The sequence below is a fragment of the Cupressus sempervirens genome, chromosome 9 (genome assembly GCF_028749045.1).
Source record: "Cupressus sempervirens isolate cs-2001-9-10 chromosome 9, ASM2874904v1, whole genome shotgun sequence".
Lineage (NCBI taxonomy): Eukaryota > Viridiplantae > Streptophyta > Pinopsida > Cupressales > Cupressaceae > Cupressus > Cupressus sempervirens.
In genome coordinates this window covers 328,108,833-328,124,517 of record NC_143126.1, presented here as the reverse complement: position 1 = coordinate 328,124,517, position 15,685 = coordinate 328,108,833, and the positions used below count along the sequence as shown (strand labels likewise).

Here is a 15,685-nt window from a genome sequence, read left to right as displayed (position 1 = left end):
TAGACATCATTGTACAGGAATGGTCAAAGGGTGTACAATCCGTCAGAAGTCCTATAGTCAATATAATGAAAAATAGTAAGCAAATGAGGTATCGGGAAGTCAAAATCAAATTTGATAATGGTTCTCCATAAGGAGGTTTCAGACATTATAGTTGAGGGACATATTCAAAATCTCGATGGCAATGAAGTTAAGTAATATACAGACTTACCTATTGTCAATTTTAAGATAGTAAGCGAAGCCAAGAAACTTACAGATACCCCTGAGCATGAAATGGCATGATAAATATATAGTTTGAAAGATAAATAAAGGATTCAAAGAAGAAGATGTTGGTCTAATAAACATCAACGCTGTAGAACATTAGCATTTGAGAGGAGTATATACAGGTGTCGTGGTTAGTTGCAGATCTTGTGTAGAAGCATGCGCGGATGTACTCATATCGTTCTGAAGGAAAATTGGTGTTGGTGACTAACCTATAAAGAATTGCGATAACCTATAAAGAATGGTGATCATGTTATTTTCCACCAATGGAATCGTCACTTTGCAAGAATAATTCACTGCGAACCATATAGTATTGTTGTTAGAGTATTAAACGTCAACTATGGATTTCCATATGCTCTCGAAAAATTAGAGGCATAAGATATCCCATTGCGATTATTAAAGATCCCGATTAAAGATATCAAGCAACTATTACTTTAAAAAAAAAGGATTTAAATGAAAAGGTACGATTAAGAAATGTAATTTGTATTATATAAAAGCGTGACTTTTTGAAGAGTCATATTCTATTACGAAAAGTCACGAGTAAGATATAAATAAGAAAGCATTTGAAAAGGAATAAAAAGAAGACACATTCGACATTCAGATTTACTCTGAAGAAGTATTTTTATATTTATATATTTTTGTAAGGAGGAATAAGGGCTCAATATGGCTTTGTAATGTAAATTCCATTATTTTATTTTTAAAATAAAATAAAATGTCTTTTGTTTATTTTTAAATGGCGTGGACATTTAAACTGTAGGCGAATCGTCCTTTGTAATTATCTTCTGGAATTTTGTATACAACTTAAATGTTGGATAAGTGGACATGGTCATTTAGCATTTTAAATTTGATCATCGCAGATATTGTGAAATAAATAATTGTTTCCGCATCTGTGTCCAGTTTGTTTCCCTGCTAGAGGAGTTAAAATTCAATCTGGACTAATTTAAGATTGCATAATATTTGGTTTGTTGCATCTCGATTATTTAAATTGTTGGCGGTTAAGTGTGTAAAGCATTATAAAGTTGTACGTGAAAGTTCGCTGAAGTTGACTCTATAGCCTGGATGAGCAAAGGCACTAGTCTTTTTATTATTGAAGTCAGAAAATCTATATATTCCTTCTACAAACAACAAATTTATTATTATTCAATTATTCAAAAACATTCAACTATTATCTAGCATCCAGTTTTCATTTTAATTGAGTTTGAGGACGTTGCCTGCCAGAGAACTCCGAAGTTTAAATTCACTGTAGAAAAGCCTTGAACCAAACAGTCAGCATTTGAGGTGAAGGTTTACCCACCTGGGTGTAGCGGAGCCTGAAGTGCAGGGGAATCGAGCATTATTCCCGTTCGTTGGCCAGAACTGATTGAGAAGTCCTATTAGAGAAGTGGCAGGCTCTTGGATTTCCAATCTGCGGTTTTGGGAACCAACAGCTCCAACCAACAACACAATTACAAAGGTACAAACTTGCTCAAATTTCAATTCATGTTTAGTGATCTCTTTTACTATTGATATGTAATTTAATAGGTTAACTCATGGTCATCCAACGTACACTCTTGCTTGCCTAGTCGTTTACCCTTAGCCATGGTGGTTCAAGGCTCGTACCTATTTGCTCAGTGATGGTGGTGCCCCCTTGTGCCCAATTCTTTTCTGGCAATGCTTCCCCCCTTTGATGTGCTCCAAGGGAATTCTCTACGATTATATTATATTCCTTAATCTAATAACAATTTATTAGAACAAGTTATTACTCATAAACCATCATAATGGCTAACTAACTTTCTAACATTTTAAGATAACAATATAATAGCATCATAACGATTAACTAAGATGATATCTTCATATGAAATTATAACGATTAACCATCTTACCATTTCACATGATCATAACTAGTTTTAATTGTCAATTGACTTCATGTGAGACCTCAACGGCTATATGAACATTTGAATTGAGTCAAAATTGGAATGTAACATACCCTTCCCCTTGTGTTTCACCGTCCTCAATGAACTTTGAAATTTTAACGAAATTATTAAGGACATTTGAAATTGGACCGAAAATTGGGATGTAACAACCATGTCAAGTTCTTGATTTGACGAGTCAAATCAATTCCTTGATCAATTTGTCAAGTGCCCTATTTCTGCGATGTCAAACCTGTCATTAGAATATCCACCAAAACATATGCAAAACATAGTATTAAGTTTAGTAGTTTTCAACATGTCTTCTACATTGTCTAAATTGTCATCCCTCCAATTTGTAGCCTTGTATCTATTCTCTGTGAAGCTCGCTGAATCAAACAGTTTGGTTGTGCACTATAATTTTGCTTGACACAGAAATTTTTTCTTGGTTATCAAATATCTAACTTAACTTTCTCTTTCAACGCCTTACTTTGACATAATGTTGACATAAATGACAACTCCTATCAACTTACCTCAATCCTGTGATGTCCAATTACAGTAAAGATCTGTCATCCAAATCAAGTGGTCCAACTGGTGCTAATTCTACCCTTCTTATGCACAACTTAAGGTCATAATGCACATGAACAAGGTCATTGAGACGTTTTTGTGCTAACTTGTTCCTCTTCTTCGTATGAATCACCTCAAATAAGCTCTAATTATGCTCGCAATTGGATGAGCTACATAGCAGACAAGATGAGAAGGACAAGTTTTCGGAGATTTGGGACATTTCCATGTCAATTTCACCATCAACCATTTGCAAGATAAATATTAAACAATTAGAAAGTAAGGTGGAAATATTTTTTAGTAACTTAATTTTTATCTACTTTTCATGCATGTGAAAGAAACCAAAATTCGAATATTGTACTTGGGGTTTGAGTGTTTCTTCCTCTTCTTGCCAAATTTGAGGAGAATAGATTGCCTATTGCATTTTGATACACTTCCATCCTGGCCACAATGAGGTTTCTCACCTCAATCTCAAGTACCATCGTCTACATACATTCAATGAAGCCCTTCATGACCTCTCCATTGGGATCCCCATTGATGGAGAGAAGCAAAAAAGGGTTTAGAAAGTACCCTGTCGCATGAATGGGCTGATGGAGTTGATTGTTCTACCTCTTATCAATAATTGTCCATATCGGGTCAAAAATCAGGAGGTCCCCCTTGTAGAAGTTTTTTACTATCTCAGATTGTTCCACCTCCTATCCATGATTGCCCATATGGACTAGGCTACAACCCCCCTTGTAGTAAATTTTTACAGCCTCTTTGGCCCTATCCATGGCCTCATAAAGATACCCCATTGGGGTTTCATCCCCATCTACCTAGTGAAGTACTTTAACCAAGGGCTATGTCACCTACAACTGAAAAGTAGTAAAATATTATCATTAATCAGAAACTAGATTTACAAATTAATAATGAAAGACTTGTTTATTGAATACAAAAAAATTAAATACTCAACTTTTGAAGTTTTCCAAGTTACCTTCACAATTTGTATAGCCCCTTTAAGGAAGTGGTTGTCAAAGACAATGTATCCAACACTTTGCCCATCGAGCTTCTTTGAATAACTTTTTAATTGACTTACAAACATTTGCTTCAAAGAAGTTAAAGAACTAATAACACTTTGCAATGCTAAGAAAATCTTTGCAAACCTTGGGACTGCAGGTCTAACCAACTCTTTCCCATTGGTGTATTCTCTCATCAAGTGGAGAACTCCAGGATGATTGTAGATACATTTTGTTACCTCTTACATCCTCTATAATCGGTCTCACCTAATCCAGTTTTTGTATGTCCTCCAAAAGAAGCTCAAGGACATGTGCTGTACAAGGCGACCAAAGAAGTGTGCTATACTTATCTTGGAGGATCCTACCCCCTTCCATATATGCCACTCCATTGTCGGTTATTATTTGCATCACAACTTGCTGTAATTTTAGAGCCAAAGTTTTAGCTGTCTTTGCCTTGCCTGAGGCATATAAGTATTTCAAAAAGACAACTTTATCCTTGCAAGAAACCAAAAAATTGATGATGGTACGATTTCTTCCATTGGTTCATCCATTTGAAAGTATAGTGCAGCCAAAGTGTTTCCATTTTTGGTCTTCTCCCACATCATTGGTCCTAGAAAACAACATTTTTGAGCAAACTACAAGCACAAAATAAAAAAAACATTAAGTACAAAACTTTAATTATAAAAAAAAAATACGTTCAATAAAAATAAGTAAATTGTAAAACCATAAAACATTTAAGAATTATAACAAGTGAACTAACTTCCCACTTAAGTTTGTAGGAGTAGGTATCTTGTAACCCTTTCTCACCTCAACAATTCTCGTCACAAAATTCAGCCAAGAGGGACTTGCTGCAACATTGAAGGGGATGTAAAAACCAAAAATCAACACATTGAATGTCAACTTGCCGATGCACACATCGTTGTTTCACCTAGTAGCCTCCAGTGATGGTTGTGCTCTAGGTGTGTTTATGTGTACAAAAAACTATCTGTAGAAGATGAGTGTGATGGTGGTCTACTAGAACCAGCAGAAGTGGAAGTTGAGGGTATGGTAGATTTGCAGATCCATGGGCTACAATGAGAGCCCACTATGCCTTCAAGTGTTGCTTCTTCTCCAAGGGTGGATGGGATACATGGTCACAACCCACATTTTTTTATAATAATTTATGATCATTGTTTTAGCAAATTCTAAACTAATGAGGTTGATTATAAAATAATAAATGATTCTTAAAAAGTAGACACTGTGAGATAACTTGCAATTCAGAAATGGTTGCCCTCGTTGCCAATTTATCCCATCCCCTTTGCAACTTTTTCTCTTCTTGGGCAGTTAGCAAGGCATTCATCTCTCATTATTTGTTTTGTGGTGTTGTCAAAAATCTCTGTGTCACGATTTGTGATTTCTCCAAGGCGGTACTTTAAACGAGATATGCCTCCACTAATTAGTTTTTCACATTTTATGCATATCACAGTATTATATTTGGGTCCTTCGAAAGCATATGCCCATGCCTTGTCTCTAGCCCCTTTAACGTGTGTGCCTACATATCCAAATGGACATGTGTCCACTGGGGCACTGGCAGACCTTGCAGCTGACCCAGTTGTATAGGTGTCCGTATTTGCCATTTAATGAAGAATCAACCCACACATGTCACATACAGAATGAGGGCACAAATGTAGAAATTTAATAAGGACATTTAGAAACAAGCAAAGTTAGTTTAGAACTTTAAATATATTTAAACATAGCTGAAACTTGAAAAGATAAAAAAGTGTTAGCTATTGAAATTTTTGAGAAAAATATGAAAAATTTGCAAAAATTAACAAATGTGTTAGATCTTAGTCATTATGTTGTAAAACAAGTTAGGGTAGATTTGAAATGGTATTAAAGTGTGTATAAACTTGGATACAACTAATACAAGACAAAATGATTTTAAAACAAAATAGAGTTTTGAAACTTAATTCTGAATCCGAATTTGCTTGAAAAATCTTATTCGAATCTGCTTTGAATCCCCAAGAAATCAATCTAGAGCATTGCAAATGACGACCGTTCTCCTCCAAAACCATTCTAACTTCTCCAAACCTCAATTGGCATACAAAAAAAGTGTTTTTGGGCCTTTGTTGGGATGTCTTGTTTGAATAGTTTTTTGCTTCTGATGCTCGATAAGTTCATTTCTTATCTCGATAGGTAGCCAATATATCGGCGATAAACCTACAACTTATCGACGACAATTTGCAAGATATCAATGCGATAACTTGACACAGTTTCTCATCAGTAGAAACTTATCGCAATATTTTGTCTTATTGCCTAGATATTGATGATATTTTAATCTATGGTTGAAATCACACATGATTTTGTGAAAAAATCATCAAAAAAACAAAGAAACCTCCCCGAGGCCACAATTTTATTTTTAAAATCAAGTAAAAAAATTCTCAAAATTTCCTCAAAATGTTTGGGAAATACACCAAGTTTCATTCAATAAAAGGATCAGCCAAAAAACCCATGATTTTTAGTTGTAAAAATTGGGGCAAGAGGTTCTAGAAATTTGCTTGGAATTTATAGATAATAAAATCACGAATTTAATTGGAAAAATTTGCCAAAAACCAACCTATGCTTAAATACCATTAAATGATAATCAATTGATATTCATATTTACCAAAGGAGAGGAATATTCTTTAAATAAGCAAATTACAAGATCATTCCATAATGGAAACCATCGAGAATAGAAGTTGCTAAACTAACTAAACAACTTATAGAATAAAAAATCACTAAAAACTGACTGACTTGGAAGAAAGTTACATTTTCGTTGTACTAAATAGTACAATATTAATTTATTAAATGTTTTACTGACTGTCTTATGTGAAATTTAAATCCTGGAAAGGAATAATTTTGATAGAGAATGGTAAGTGTTAGCACTTGTATTAATTTATCAATCGGCTAAATGCTTGCAGAAATTTTATATGTTGGAAATTGCGGTTGGATGAAAAGAAGAAACTAAATGGTGGGGTATGAATTATAGTTAATAGTCTTCTCCATAGATGACCTAGCATCTTGACTCAAATTTTGGTTTCTTGTTTCATATTATAGATTTTTTATCCATGATTTATTATCCTTCAACTACTTCTATCTTAAGGTAGGGCATCAATTCGATATTTCTAGGAGATTTATCAGTTGAATTAGAATGATTCACTCATATAAAACGTGCAAGAATGGAATTTCCTGAACATTCGAAAGATTTCTGAATTTTCCGTTCTTATTAAATTATTAATTCCACAAAGTTGAGTGTAAACTCGAAGTAGAGAAGAAAAAGGACAACAATATTACTGTGTGCTCTGTAATTTAAGCTTTGAGCTTTGTTTCAAAATGAGAGGGATATGATTATTTTTGTGATGTGTTAGTAAGCTTAATTGGTTACTAAGTATAATATGTGCTTTAATTCCAGACGTTGATGATCTTTAGTAAATGATGTTGTTGCAGCTGCATGACAGATGAGAGTTCTATATTGTTGCTCTACTCTTTGCTTCATGGGAACTCTGACTTCTTGGAATATGTTTTGGTTCGAACAGATTTAGATACACTGGTACGCAGGTTTTGATGTTATTGTTTTCTAACATTATTTAATCAGTTTGTAATGATATACTTAAGTGTCTATATTCTTTCTAAGATTAGGCTGGAATTGGCGAGTTGAATATTAACTTCTTTAAATCCTCATTGATGATTTTCTGACATTTACAGTTAATGCCAGTTCTGGAGATGCTTTATGGTGCACCTCAAAGATCTTCAAATCAGATATATATGTTGCTTATCATTCTCCTGATACTTAGCCAAGATTCATCTTTTAATGCTAGTATCCATAAGCTGGTAAACTCTATTCCTTTGAAAAAGTATTAACACATTGAATAATTTATTCTACTAGAACTAGTAAGGGTTACTTAGTTTTTTTAAATTTCTCTTTCAGATACTGCCAAGTGTTCCCTGGTACCGAGAGCAACTATTGTCTCGAACATCACTTGGTTCTTTGATGGTTGTGATTCTTATAAGGACAGTGAAGTATAATCTATCAAAACTGAGGGTGAGCTAACCAGTCTTCAAGTACAGCTATTACAGATCTGTCTACATAAAGTTTTGTTAAATTTTTCCTCTATGCAATATGAAAGGTTAGATTTTTTTTTTCTTTAATTTGCAGGATGTTTATCTTCACACAAACTGCCTTGCAACTTTGGCAAACATGGCCCCACATGTCCACAGATTGAATGCATATGCATCGCAAAGGCTTGTTAGTCTTTTCGACATGCTATCACGCAAGTATGCTATGTTCCCCACTATTTGTTGCCACTAAATGACTAGCAACACATTTTGTCAGTCAACCATGATTTTTATTCGTGGGTGTTGGCATTTTTTTCATCGTCTGTTATTTGACTTTTTCCTTGCACTTGAAGGTACACAAAATTAGCAGAGGCAAGTAACAGCAAGATCCTTACAATAAATGTAAATCAATTGGAAGGCAAAGACTCAGCCGAGGATATGGTAAGTTTTACACAGCCAAATAGTTTTTGAATAGTTCTGTCAAGTCAATAGCACTGAAATAATTGTAAACCATTTATATTTATGCAGGTTCTGTAGACATGTTAGTATTACTTCTATAGTTTAATAATTTTGATGCTTACAAAATTTGAATTGTACTGCTATGGATTGCTGTGGAATATATTTGGGAATCCCTTTTCCTTTCTTCATTTATAACTAAAAATATATTGTGCCCATTTGCAGCCAACTGAGCTACATATTTATACAGACTTCTTAAGAATTGTTTTGGAAATAATCAACGCTATTCTTACTTACGCTTTGCCTCGGAATCCAGAGGTGATGCTCTTTTCTATGGTTTTTTTAATGACTTCTTACTCAGTTACATATGCTAGGCATATGTTTTCTAGTTTGGCATATCAATTGAAAGTTTCCCATTGAACAGAGATATCATAATGCAAAAGTTTCACTCTTACTTTGGAACAGGTTGTGTATGCGATATTGCATAGACAGGAGCTTTTCAAACCATTCAGGGACCATCCACGCTTTTATGAACTAGTGGACAACATTTATACAGTTTGTTTTCCGATACCATTTTTTATTTTTTTCCACTTTAGTGCATGCCATTTGGTTCTCTCCACAAAGGGTTCTAACTTTTATGGTGTTCCTAATTATCTTTTTTTTCTGTTGTGTTTGTGGCGAAATGATTACTAATCTCATTTTGCCTGTGCCAGGTATTGGACTTTTTTAATAGCCGCATGGATGCTCAACGTATAGATGAGGAATGGTCGGTAGAAAAAGTTCTGCAAATTATAGTTGCTAATTGCAGGTCATGGCGGGGCGAAGGGATGAAGGTAATCTAATGGGTTAAATTATCTACAACTTAAATTGTGGTGGTGATGGAATAAAAATTCCTGATATACTGTTGTATTTTCATATTTGAATTTGTTTAGGTATTATCATTCATAATTTTAGGTGAAATAGTTCTGCTAGTCCTTATTTTAGATCTTGTTTGTGTTGTTTAAGATGTTTACCCAGTTAAGATTCACATACGAACAAGAGCTTCATCCAGAGGAGTTCTTTATTCCATATGTGTGGAAATTGGTTGTTTCAGAAAGGTAAGTAGCTGGAGCTTATAAAATGATTTTGGGTTCCTTGGGAATTCCATTTTTTTTTTGTGTTACTTGCAGGGAAAGTTCTGAATTTTTTTTTTCTCACCACGAAAAGTAGATTGGGAAAACCTGAAAAGTCTATTTTTGGTTGCATTGTGCTGTATCTTTTTGTCATTAATGCGGGATAGGACTGACTGACTTAATTGTTATCTAGTCCAAGATTATTTGGCTAAAAATCTGATTCTCTACGTTTGCAGATGATAGGAAAATTTATATGTTTTCTCATGGGATCTGCTGTTTACGTTTAGCAGTTTGGTAGTACACTTTGTGAGGCAAAATTCTAATTTTGGTTTTTTCTTGTCCCCTACAAAAATTAGTCTGAAACTCTACTTTTGATTATTGTGCTATAGCCTATATTTATGTCATCAATGTGACATAGGACTAAATAACACAATTCTATATTTCATGTTGTGCAAAATGCTACATATCATCTTGTGCAAGACCATGCACTTAATCAGATACTCTATGGTTGTTGAGGGTAGAAATATTCATGTTTTCTCATGAAATCTTTAATTTCTTTCCAGTGGTTTGGATTTTGATCCCACCAATATTCGTTTATATGAAGCAAAATCATCTGCAGAAGTAAGTTTTTTTTTTCTCATTTTTAACAATATTTTTAGCATTGGCTTTCCAATGTGGGGCGGATATTTATTTTCCTAAAAGATTTATATGGTTGAGTTGGAGCTTGTCTAGGCATGAAAATCAAGGGTTTTGGAGGCTTTAATCAATTGTTTGTATTTTTCCTGGCCTTTCCTTGTTACAGGATCCTCCACCAGACAAGACATTTGATGTACCACTCTCTCCTGCCGTAGATGTGTAATGTAATTTGGATTCCTTAAAAATATAAAAAATGTACAAACCGATGATGTTTTTTGGGGTGATAATGATCAGTCATTTTTATTCTTCGTGAAGGAGGATTCCTATATCAGAGTGTCATAATGATTCTTTACAGGAACTCTTGAGTTGTCTAAATTGCAAACCACTCAAAGTTTTATTGTGTACAGAGGACTTATTCATATTTGTCATTCCATTTGCATCAATTCTTTATGCAAGTATACGAAAATTCGAGGAGTTTTCAGCTGTTCCTAATAAGAAGTCGACACTGGGAGGTTAGGGTGCACTACAACTTCTCATGGGAACTATGATTGGTTGATTAATCATTTTTTTTTTCATAATCAGGAGACTCCGAGTTATGGGTGAACATGTACCACTGGTTTAGATATGTTTCCATTGTTAATACTACTTATATAATGCTCATTATTGGTTTTATGCCTTTGCTGATTGTGAATAAGGGAACTGATTATGTAACCAAACAGAAAACTTCATCAATTTTATCTGTATTTCAGGTTCTAGCCAATAGACGTGGACGAAAAATATCCTCTAGAATATATTTCCTTATGCACCGAGTGCACTTCAAAACACAATGATGATGGGAAGTCTTTTTTCTCATCGAGCATTGAAATATCTAAGAAATGCCTAGATTTGTAACCTGCCTTGTTGAGGCTGCAGCTTTTGAATTAAAAAAGATCTAAAAAATTCATTGTTCACTGGCAATAACGTGTCCTTATTTTCTTTTTAAGTGTTTGCTCATGGCTTTTTTATGCATTTGGTGTAATAAGAGATTGGTTTGTCAAAACTCTCTTAACATATGCAGCAAGTTCTAACTTTGACTTCCACAATTATGATTTATTAAATCTCAACATGTATACGGAAACTAAGCCCCCAACAATAAAATTAGACCACAATGAGCACTTTGTTTCTTTTCAGCCATTAAGACAGCTAAGAATTTGATTAAATAAGTAGCATGCACTTTTGAACTAATTGTTTCAGTGCAGCAGAATCGGCACTTTGAACATGTGCACTAGTAAATTAAATTGATTTACATTTCGCCAGAAATATTTGGAGACAAAATCAAGTTGAAGTATGTTTACTTTTTCTAATATAAAACCAATACACGTATGGAATTTAATCTGCTCTGTTAGCAACTGTGTATCTGTAAATCAGTAAATCTTTAAAAACATCAATATGTCAATGTATTTGAGATTATAGATTCTATTTTATAAACCGACATTCTATGATTTATTTGAACACATTCCAATTATCAATATGAAGATACCAACAGTTTAATGTTGCAAATCTTTAAAGTTCAGATATAAAAGTAGCATTATCGTCACACTAAATATAATAATAATATAAGTGGTTTACAAATATTTTTCAACAAACAAATTCTTCAAAATTTATCATCAAAACCTTTTCAGTATCAAATACCATTCTACTATTCTCATAATCTAAATCTTCCTTATATGTAAGGTTGAATTGAAAATTAGTTACAACCAAAGGGTATTAGGTATTTTCTTTTTAAAACAGTAAAGATGGAAAATAAATGCTACTGTAATGTACCAAAAATGCCTTCAGAATATTAGTGGAACAAAATAAGAATTATTAAAATTATTGCAATACAGGTATTGTAATACACTTTTAACGTGTCAATTTGTACAATGTTGATGTATAAAGTACAATTTATATATCTATGTAATATTATTTTTTATAAGGTAGGAATTACTTGTTTGTTAATCAAATTTAATTTTTGTTGTTAGTTCTAGGCAATCATCACATATAATCTTTTTTAATAAAAAAATTGTAGTTTATATTTATTTCAAGTAAGGAAATATCATATTTACTTTATTTATTTTTGTTCGTGTCAAATTTCTTAAGTGCAAAGTCTACTTTTTTTTTTTTCCTTTTTAATGACAAAATGTAATGTTATAATTATAACATTTCTAATGATAAGTCTACTATTCCTAATATTGTGATTTTGAATCTTGTAATAAAACATAAATTTATTAACTATATATTTTATTTCAAAATGTTTTTATATTTCTTATTTATATTTTTGAAAGTATATAAAATATTTAAATATAGTGATATAAAAGTAGACATGTTTGCATGGATAGCACTATGGAATGGTTTTGGAAGATGGGGTTTCAAGGGCCTTCGAGGTGTGTACTATGTAGAAATGGTTAATCACCTACTTTAAAATTGTGAATTCTCTAGCAAATGTTGGTATTGGCTTTTAAATAAGCTTAATTGGAAAACAACTCACCCAAAAGATGTGAAAGATCTCTTTTGTAGTTAGCCAACATTTAGAAAGAAAGAAATATGCAATAACCTTTAGATTATAGACCCCTCTCCCTTGATATGGGAATTATGGAAGAAAGGAACAACAGTATTTTCAAAGACAAAGAAACAAGTTACGACCTATTGACTAATAAAGTTTAAATAACTATAGTGGAAGTAGTAAATAACAAAAATCTAGTAAGCAAGCCAAGTAAACATCCAATCATTGGGATGGTAAGATTAGGAATAAGTGGAAGCTTTGAAAATGCATGTCTTCATCAGTAAGGACAACAGGTTATTAGGGAAACTGAGGAGATGTAGATGGAAATTGTTAGAGGAGGGATGATTTAAATTGAATTTTTATAGTGTTTCAAGAGGAAATATAGGAGTATTTGGTCTCGTGGCCAATGCCAGTGTGTTGGGGCAACAGGCAGTGCTGGTGGTTTAGCTATATTTTGGGATCCTCAAAAAATTTCTCCTCTTGGCTGGATGTCTTCTCGCTCAGCTCTCTCTATGGTAGCTTCTGCTCTAGACTCAGGAGAGGTAATCATGGTTACTAATGTGTATGCACCTGTTGATCTTGTGGGAAAGGAGGAACTTTGGGAACATATTCAATATGTTAGAAATTGTCATCCTTATCATCCTTGGGTGTTAGCAGGGGACTTCAATTCAGTTTTAAGTCTGGAAGAGAAGCATGGTGGTTTGGCTAGATTGGGGCCTTCTTCTTCTCTTCTTCGGCAACACATATCTCTTTTGCATCTCTCTGTTGTTAAGCCTTCTAATGGCCTCTATACCTGGAATAATCGCAGGACTGGTGTTGCTGCTATCTCAGAACGTTTGGATAGATTTCTTGTTTCTTGTTTCTGGCTTAGTGGCACCCTTACTATCTCTTCAGAAATCCTTGATTGGAGGGGTTCAAATCATTGGCCAATCAAATTTTTCGCTATAGGGGCTTATGTTCCGAAGCATCCTCCTTTTAAGTTCCAGTTGATGTGGCTTCGTGACTCCTCTCTTCATGATTTTGTTTTTTGTTGGTGGAAAGATGGTGCTCCTGCATATGGTACTGCAATGTTCTCATTTTCTAAAAGGCTTCAATATGTTAAAAGGCAGCTCAAGATATGGAATAGGGAATGCTTTGGGAACCTTCACTTTATGAAGAGGCTTGCTCAAGAAAATCTTGATGTCATCACAAGGGAGATTAGAGATCGAGGTTTCTCAGAGGATCTTGGCCAGGCTGAATCCCTTGCTTCTAGAGCTCTAGAAGAATGGGAACTTCGAGAGGAAATTTTTTGGAAGCAAAAGGCTCGAGTTGATTGGCTCCAGGAAGGTGATCGAAACACTGCCTTTTTCCATAAAATAGTGCAATCTCGCCGGAATCAGAACACTATCTCTTCTTTGGTTAATTTTCAAGGTATCCAACTGAATTCCTTGCCAGCTTTGTTCCAGGAGGCTATTTCATACTTCTCTACCCTCTTCTCTGAGGACTCTCCTCCTGTTGATAATGAAGAAAATATTATTTTGTCCTGTATTCCTTCCCTTATCACTCAGGAAATGAATGATTATCTCATGCGTCCTATCTCTTTGGAAGAGCTGGAGGAGGTGGTCTTTGGCATGCCTAAGGGGAAGGCTCCTGGTCCTGATGGCTTTCCAGTTGAATTCTTTCGGGAATTTTGGGACATCATTAATCATGATTTGTTGGAGGTGGTTAAAGAATCCTATGCTAGCAAGCAGATGCTTCGAGCTTTGAACTCTACATTCTTGACTCTTATTCCTAAGAGAGAGGGTGCTAATCAATTGGAGTTTTTTAGACCAATTGCCTTATGTAATGTGGTTTACAAAGTTATTGCTAAGCTGATTGCTGAGAGACTGAAGCGGTGGCTTCCCATTATTATCTCAGAAGAACAAGGTGGTTTTGTTGCTGGCAGACAAATTTTGGATGGGGTGGTTATTGCTACTGAGGCTATTCACTCTATGGCTACTTCAAGGGAGAGAGCCATGTTTGTTAAGCTGGATATGGCTAAGGCCTACGATAGAGTTAAATGGAGCTTCCTAAGGAGTATTCTTCTTTCTTTTGGATTTAGCTCTGACTGGATGAGTTGGATTATGAGTTGTGTTACTTCTACCTCTTTTTCTGTTCTTATTAATGGTCAACCTTCACAACTATTTGGTGCTTCTAGAGGCCTCCGCCAGGGTGACCCTCTCTCCCCATATCTATTCATCATCATGGCTGAAGGCTTGGGTAGATTCATTAAGCATAAGGTGTCCCAAAATTCTATTCAAGGCTGGCGGTGGGGTAATGGCTTACCTTCTCTTTACCATATTCAATTTGTTGATGATTCTGCTCTCGCTGGTCTTGCTAGGATCAAGGAAGCTGAAGCCTTTCGACATGCTTTGGACGTTTATTTGGCAGCTTCAGGCCAGAAAGTTAATGAGCACAAATCTTTCATTTACTTTTTTAACACTCCTGATTCTATTCAGCACAGGATTGTTGGTATCCTACGATTTCAGATAGGTTCACTTCCTTTGACTTATCTCGGCATTCCTATTGCTGTTTCCAGGCAGCCACGTCTCTTCTGGCAAAATTTGATTACCAAGCTTCAGGATAAGGTAAATCATTGCACTCATAGATGGCTTTCTACTGCTGCCCGGGTTACTCTTCTTCAAGCTGTTATCCAAGCTCTTCCTACTTATAGAAGCATAGTTCATGCTGCACCTATTTACTTTCTCAAGGAGTTTGATGCTCTTTCTCGACAATTCCTTTGGACTGGTAATTTGTGTAGTACTAAATGGAGCTTGGTTAATTGGGCAACTGTTTGTAGGCCTAAAAAGGAGGGTGGTCTTGGTCTTCGATCTGCTCTATTGAGTAGTCAAGCTTTGGCTGCTAAACTTTATTGGCGATGGTGCTCTGGACAACATCAACTTTGGGCTCGTATTATCACTCATAAATATTTTCATGGTGCTGATCCTTGCTCTGTTTCTGCACTTCCTCTTGAAGGTTGTGGCTCAATGGTTTGGCATACTTTGAAGACAGGTGCGATGTTGGTGAAGAGGGGTCTGTTCTGGATATGTAAAGGAGGTTCTCAGGCTTTGTTTTGGTCTGATGCTTGGGATGGATTCCCTTCCATTTTATCCATATACCCTCATCTTCAGCCTCTTTGTGACTCTTTTCTTGCCACTGGATGGG

The 15,685-nt window shown here is 34.8% G+C and overlaps 1 protein-coding gene across 2 annotated transcripts in view; it reads left to right on the top strand.

Annotated features, from left to right (window-relative positions):
• Window positions 1-10,741, top strand: part of LOC149538684 (uncharacterized) — a 99,755-nt gene extending 89,014 nt beyond the window's left edge. Inside the window, exons 8-18 of one of the 2 annotated variants that reach the window (XR_016356091.1) lie at window positions 7,169-7,271; window positions 7,427-7,552; window positions 7,650-7,763; window positions 7,878-7,996; window positions 8,131-8,218; window positions 8,459-8,551; window positions 8,699-8,788; window positions 8,947-9,066; window positions 9,239-9,330; window positions 9,582-9,966; window positions 10,148-10,741. Coding sequence is in view for 1 of the 2 variants with exons in the window: in XM_089800019.1 (XP_089656145.1) it covers window positions 7,169-7,271; window positions 7,427-7,552; window positions 7,650-7,763; window positions 7,878-7,996; window positions 8,131-8,218; window positions 8,459-8,551; window positions 8,699-8,788; window positions 8,947-9,066; window positions 9,239-9,330; window positions 9,909-9,966; window positions 10,148-10,204 (1,060 nt within the window). In the remaining variant the exon portion in view is untranslated. The remainder of the gene's footprint in view (window positions 1-7,168; window positions 7,272-7,426; window positions 7,553-7,649; window positions 7,764-7,877; window positions 7,997-8,130; window positions 8,219-8,458; window positions 8,552-8,698; window positions 8,789-8,946; window positions 9,067-9,238; window positions 9,331-9,581; window positions 9,967-10,147) is intronic. The other variant, XM_089800019.1, reaches the window with a different exon arrangement.
• The last annotated feature ends 4,944 nt before the right edge of the window (window positions 10,742-15,685 follow it).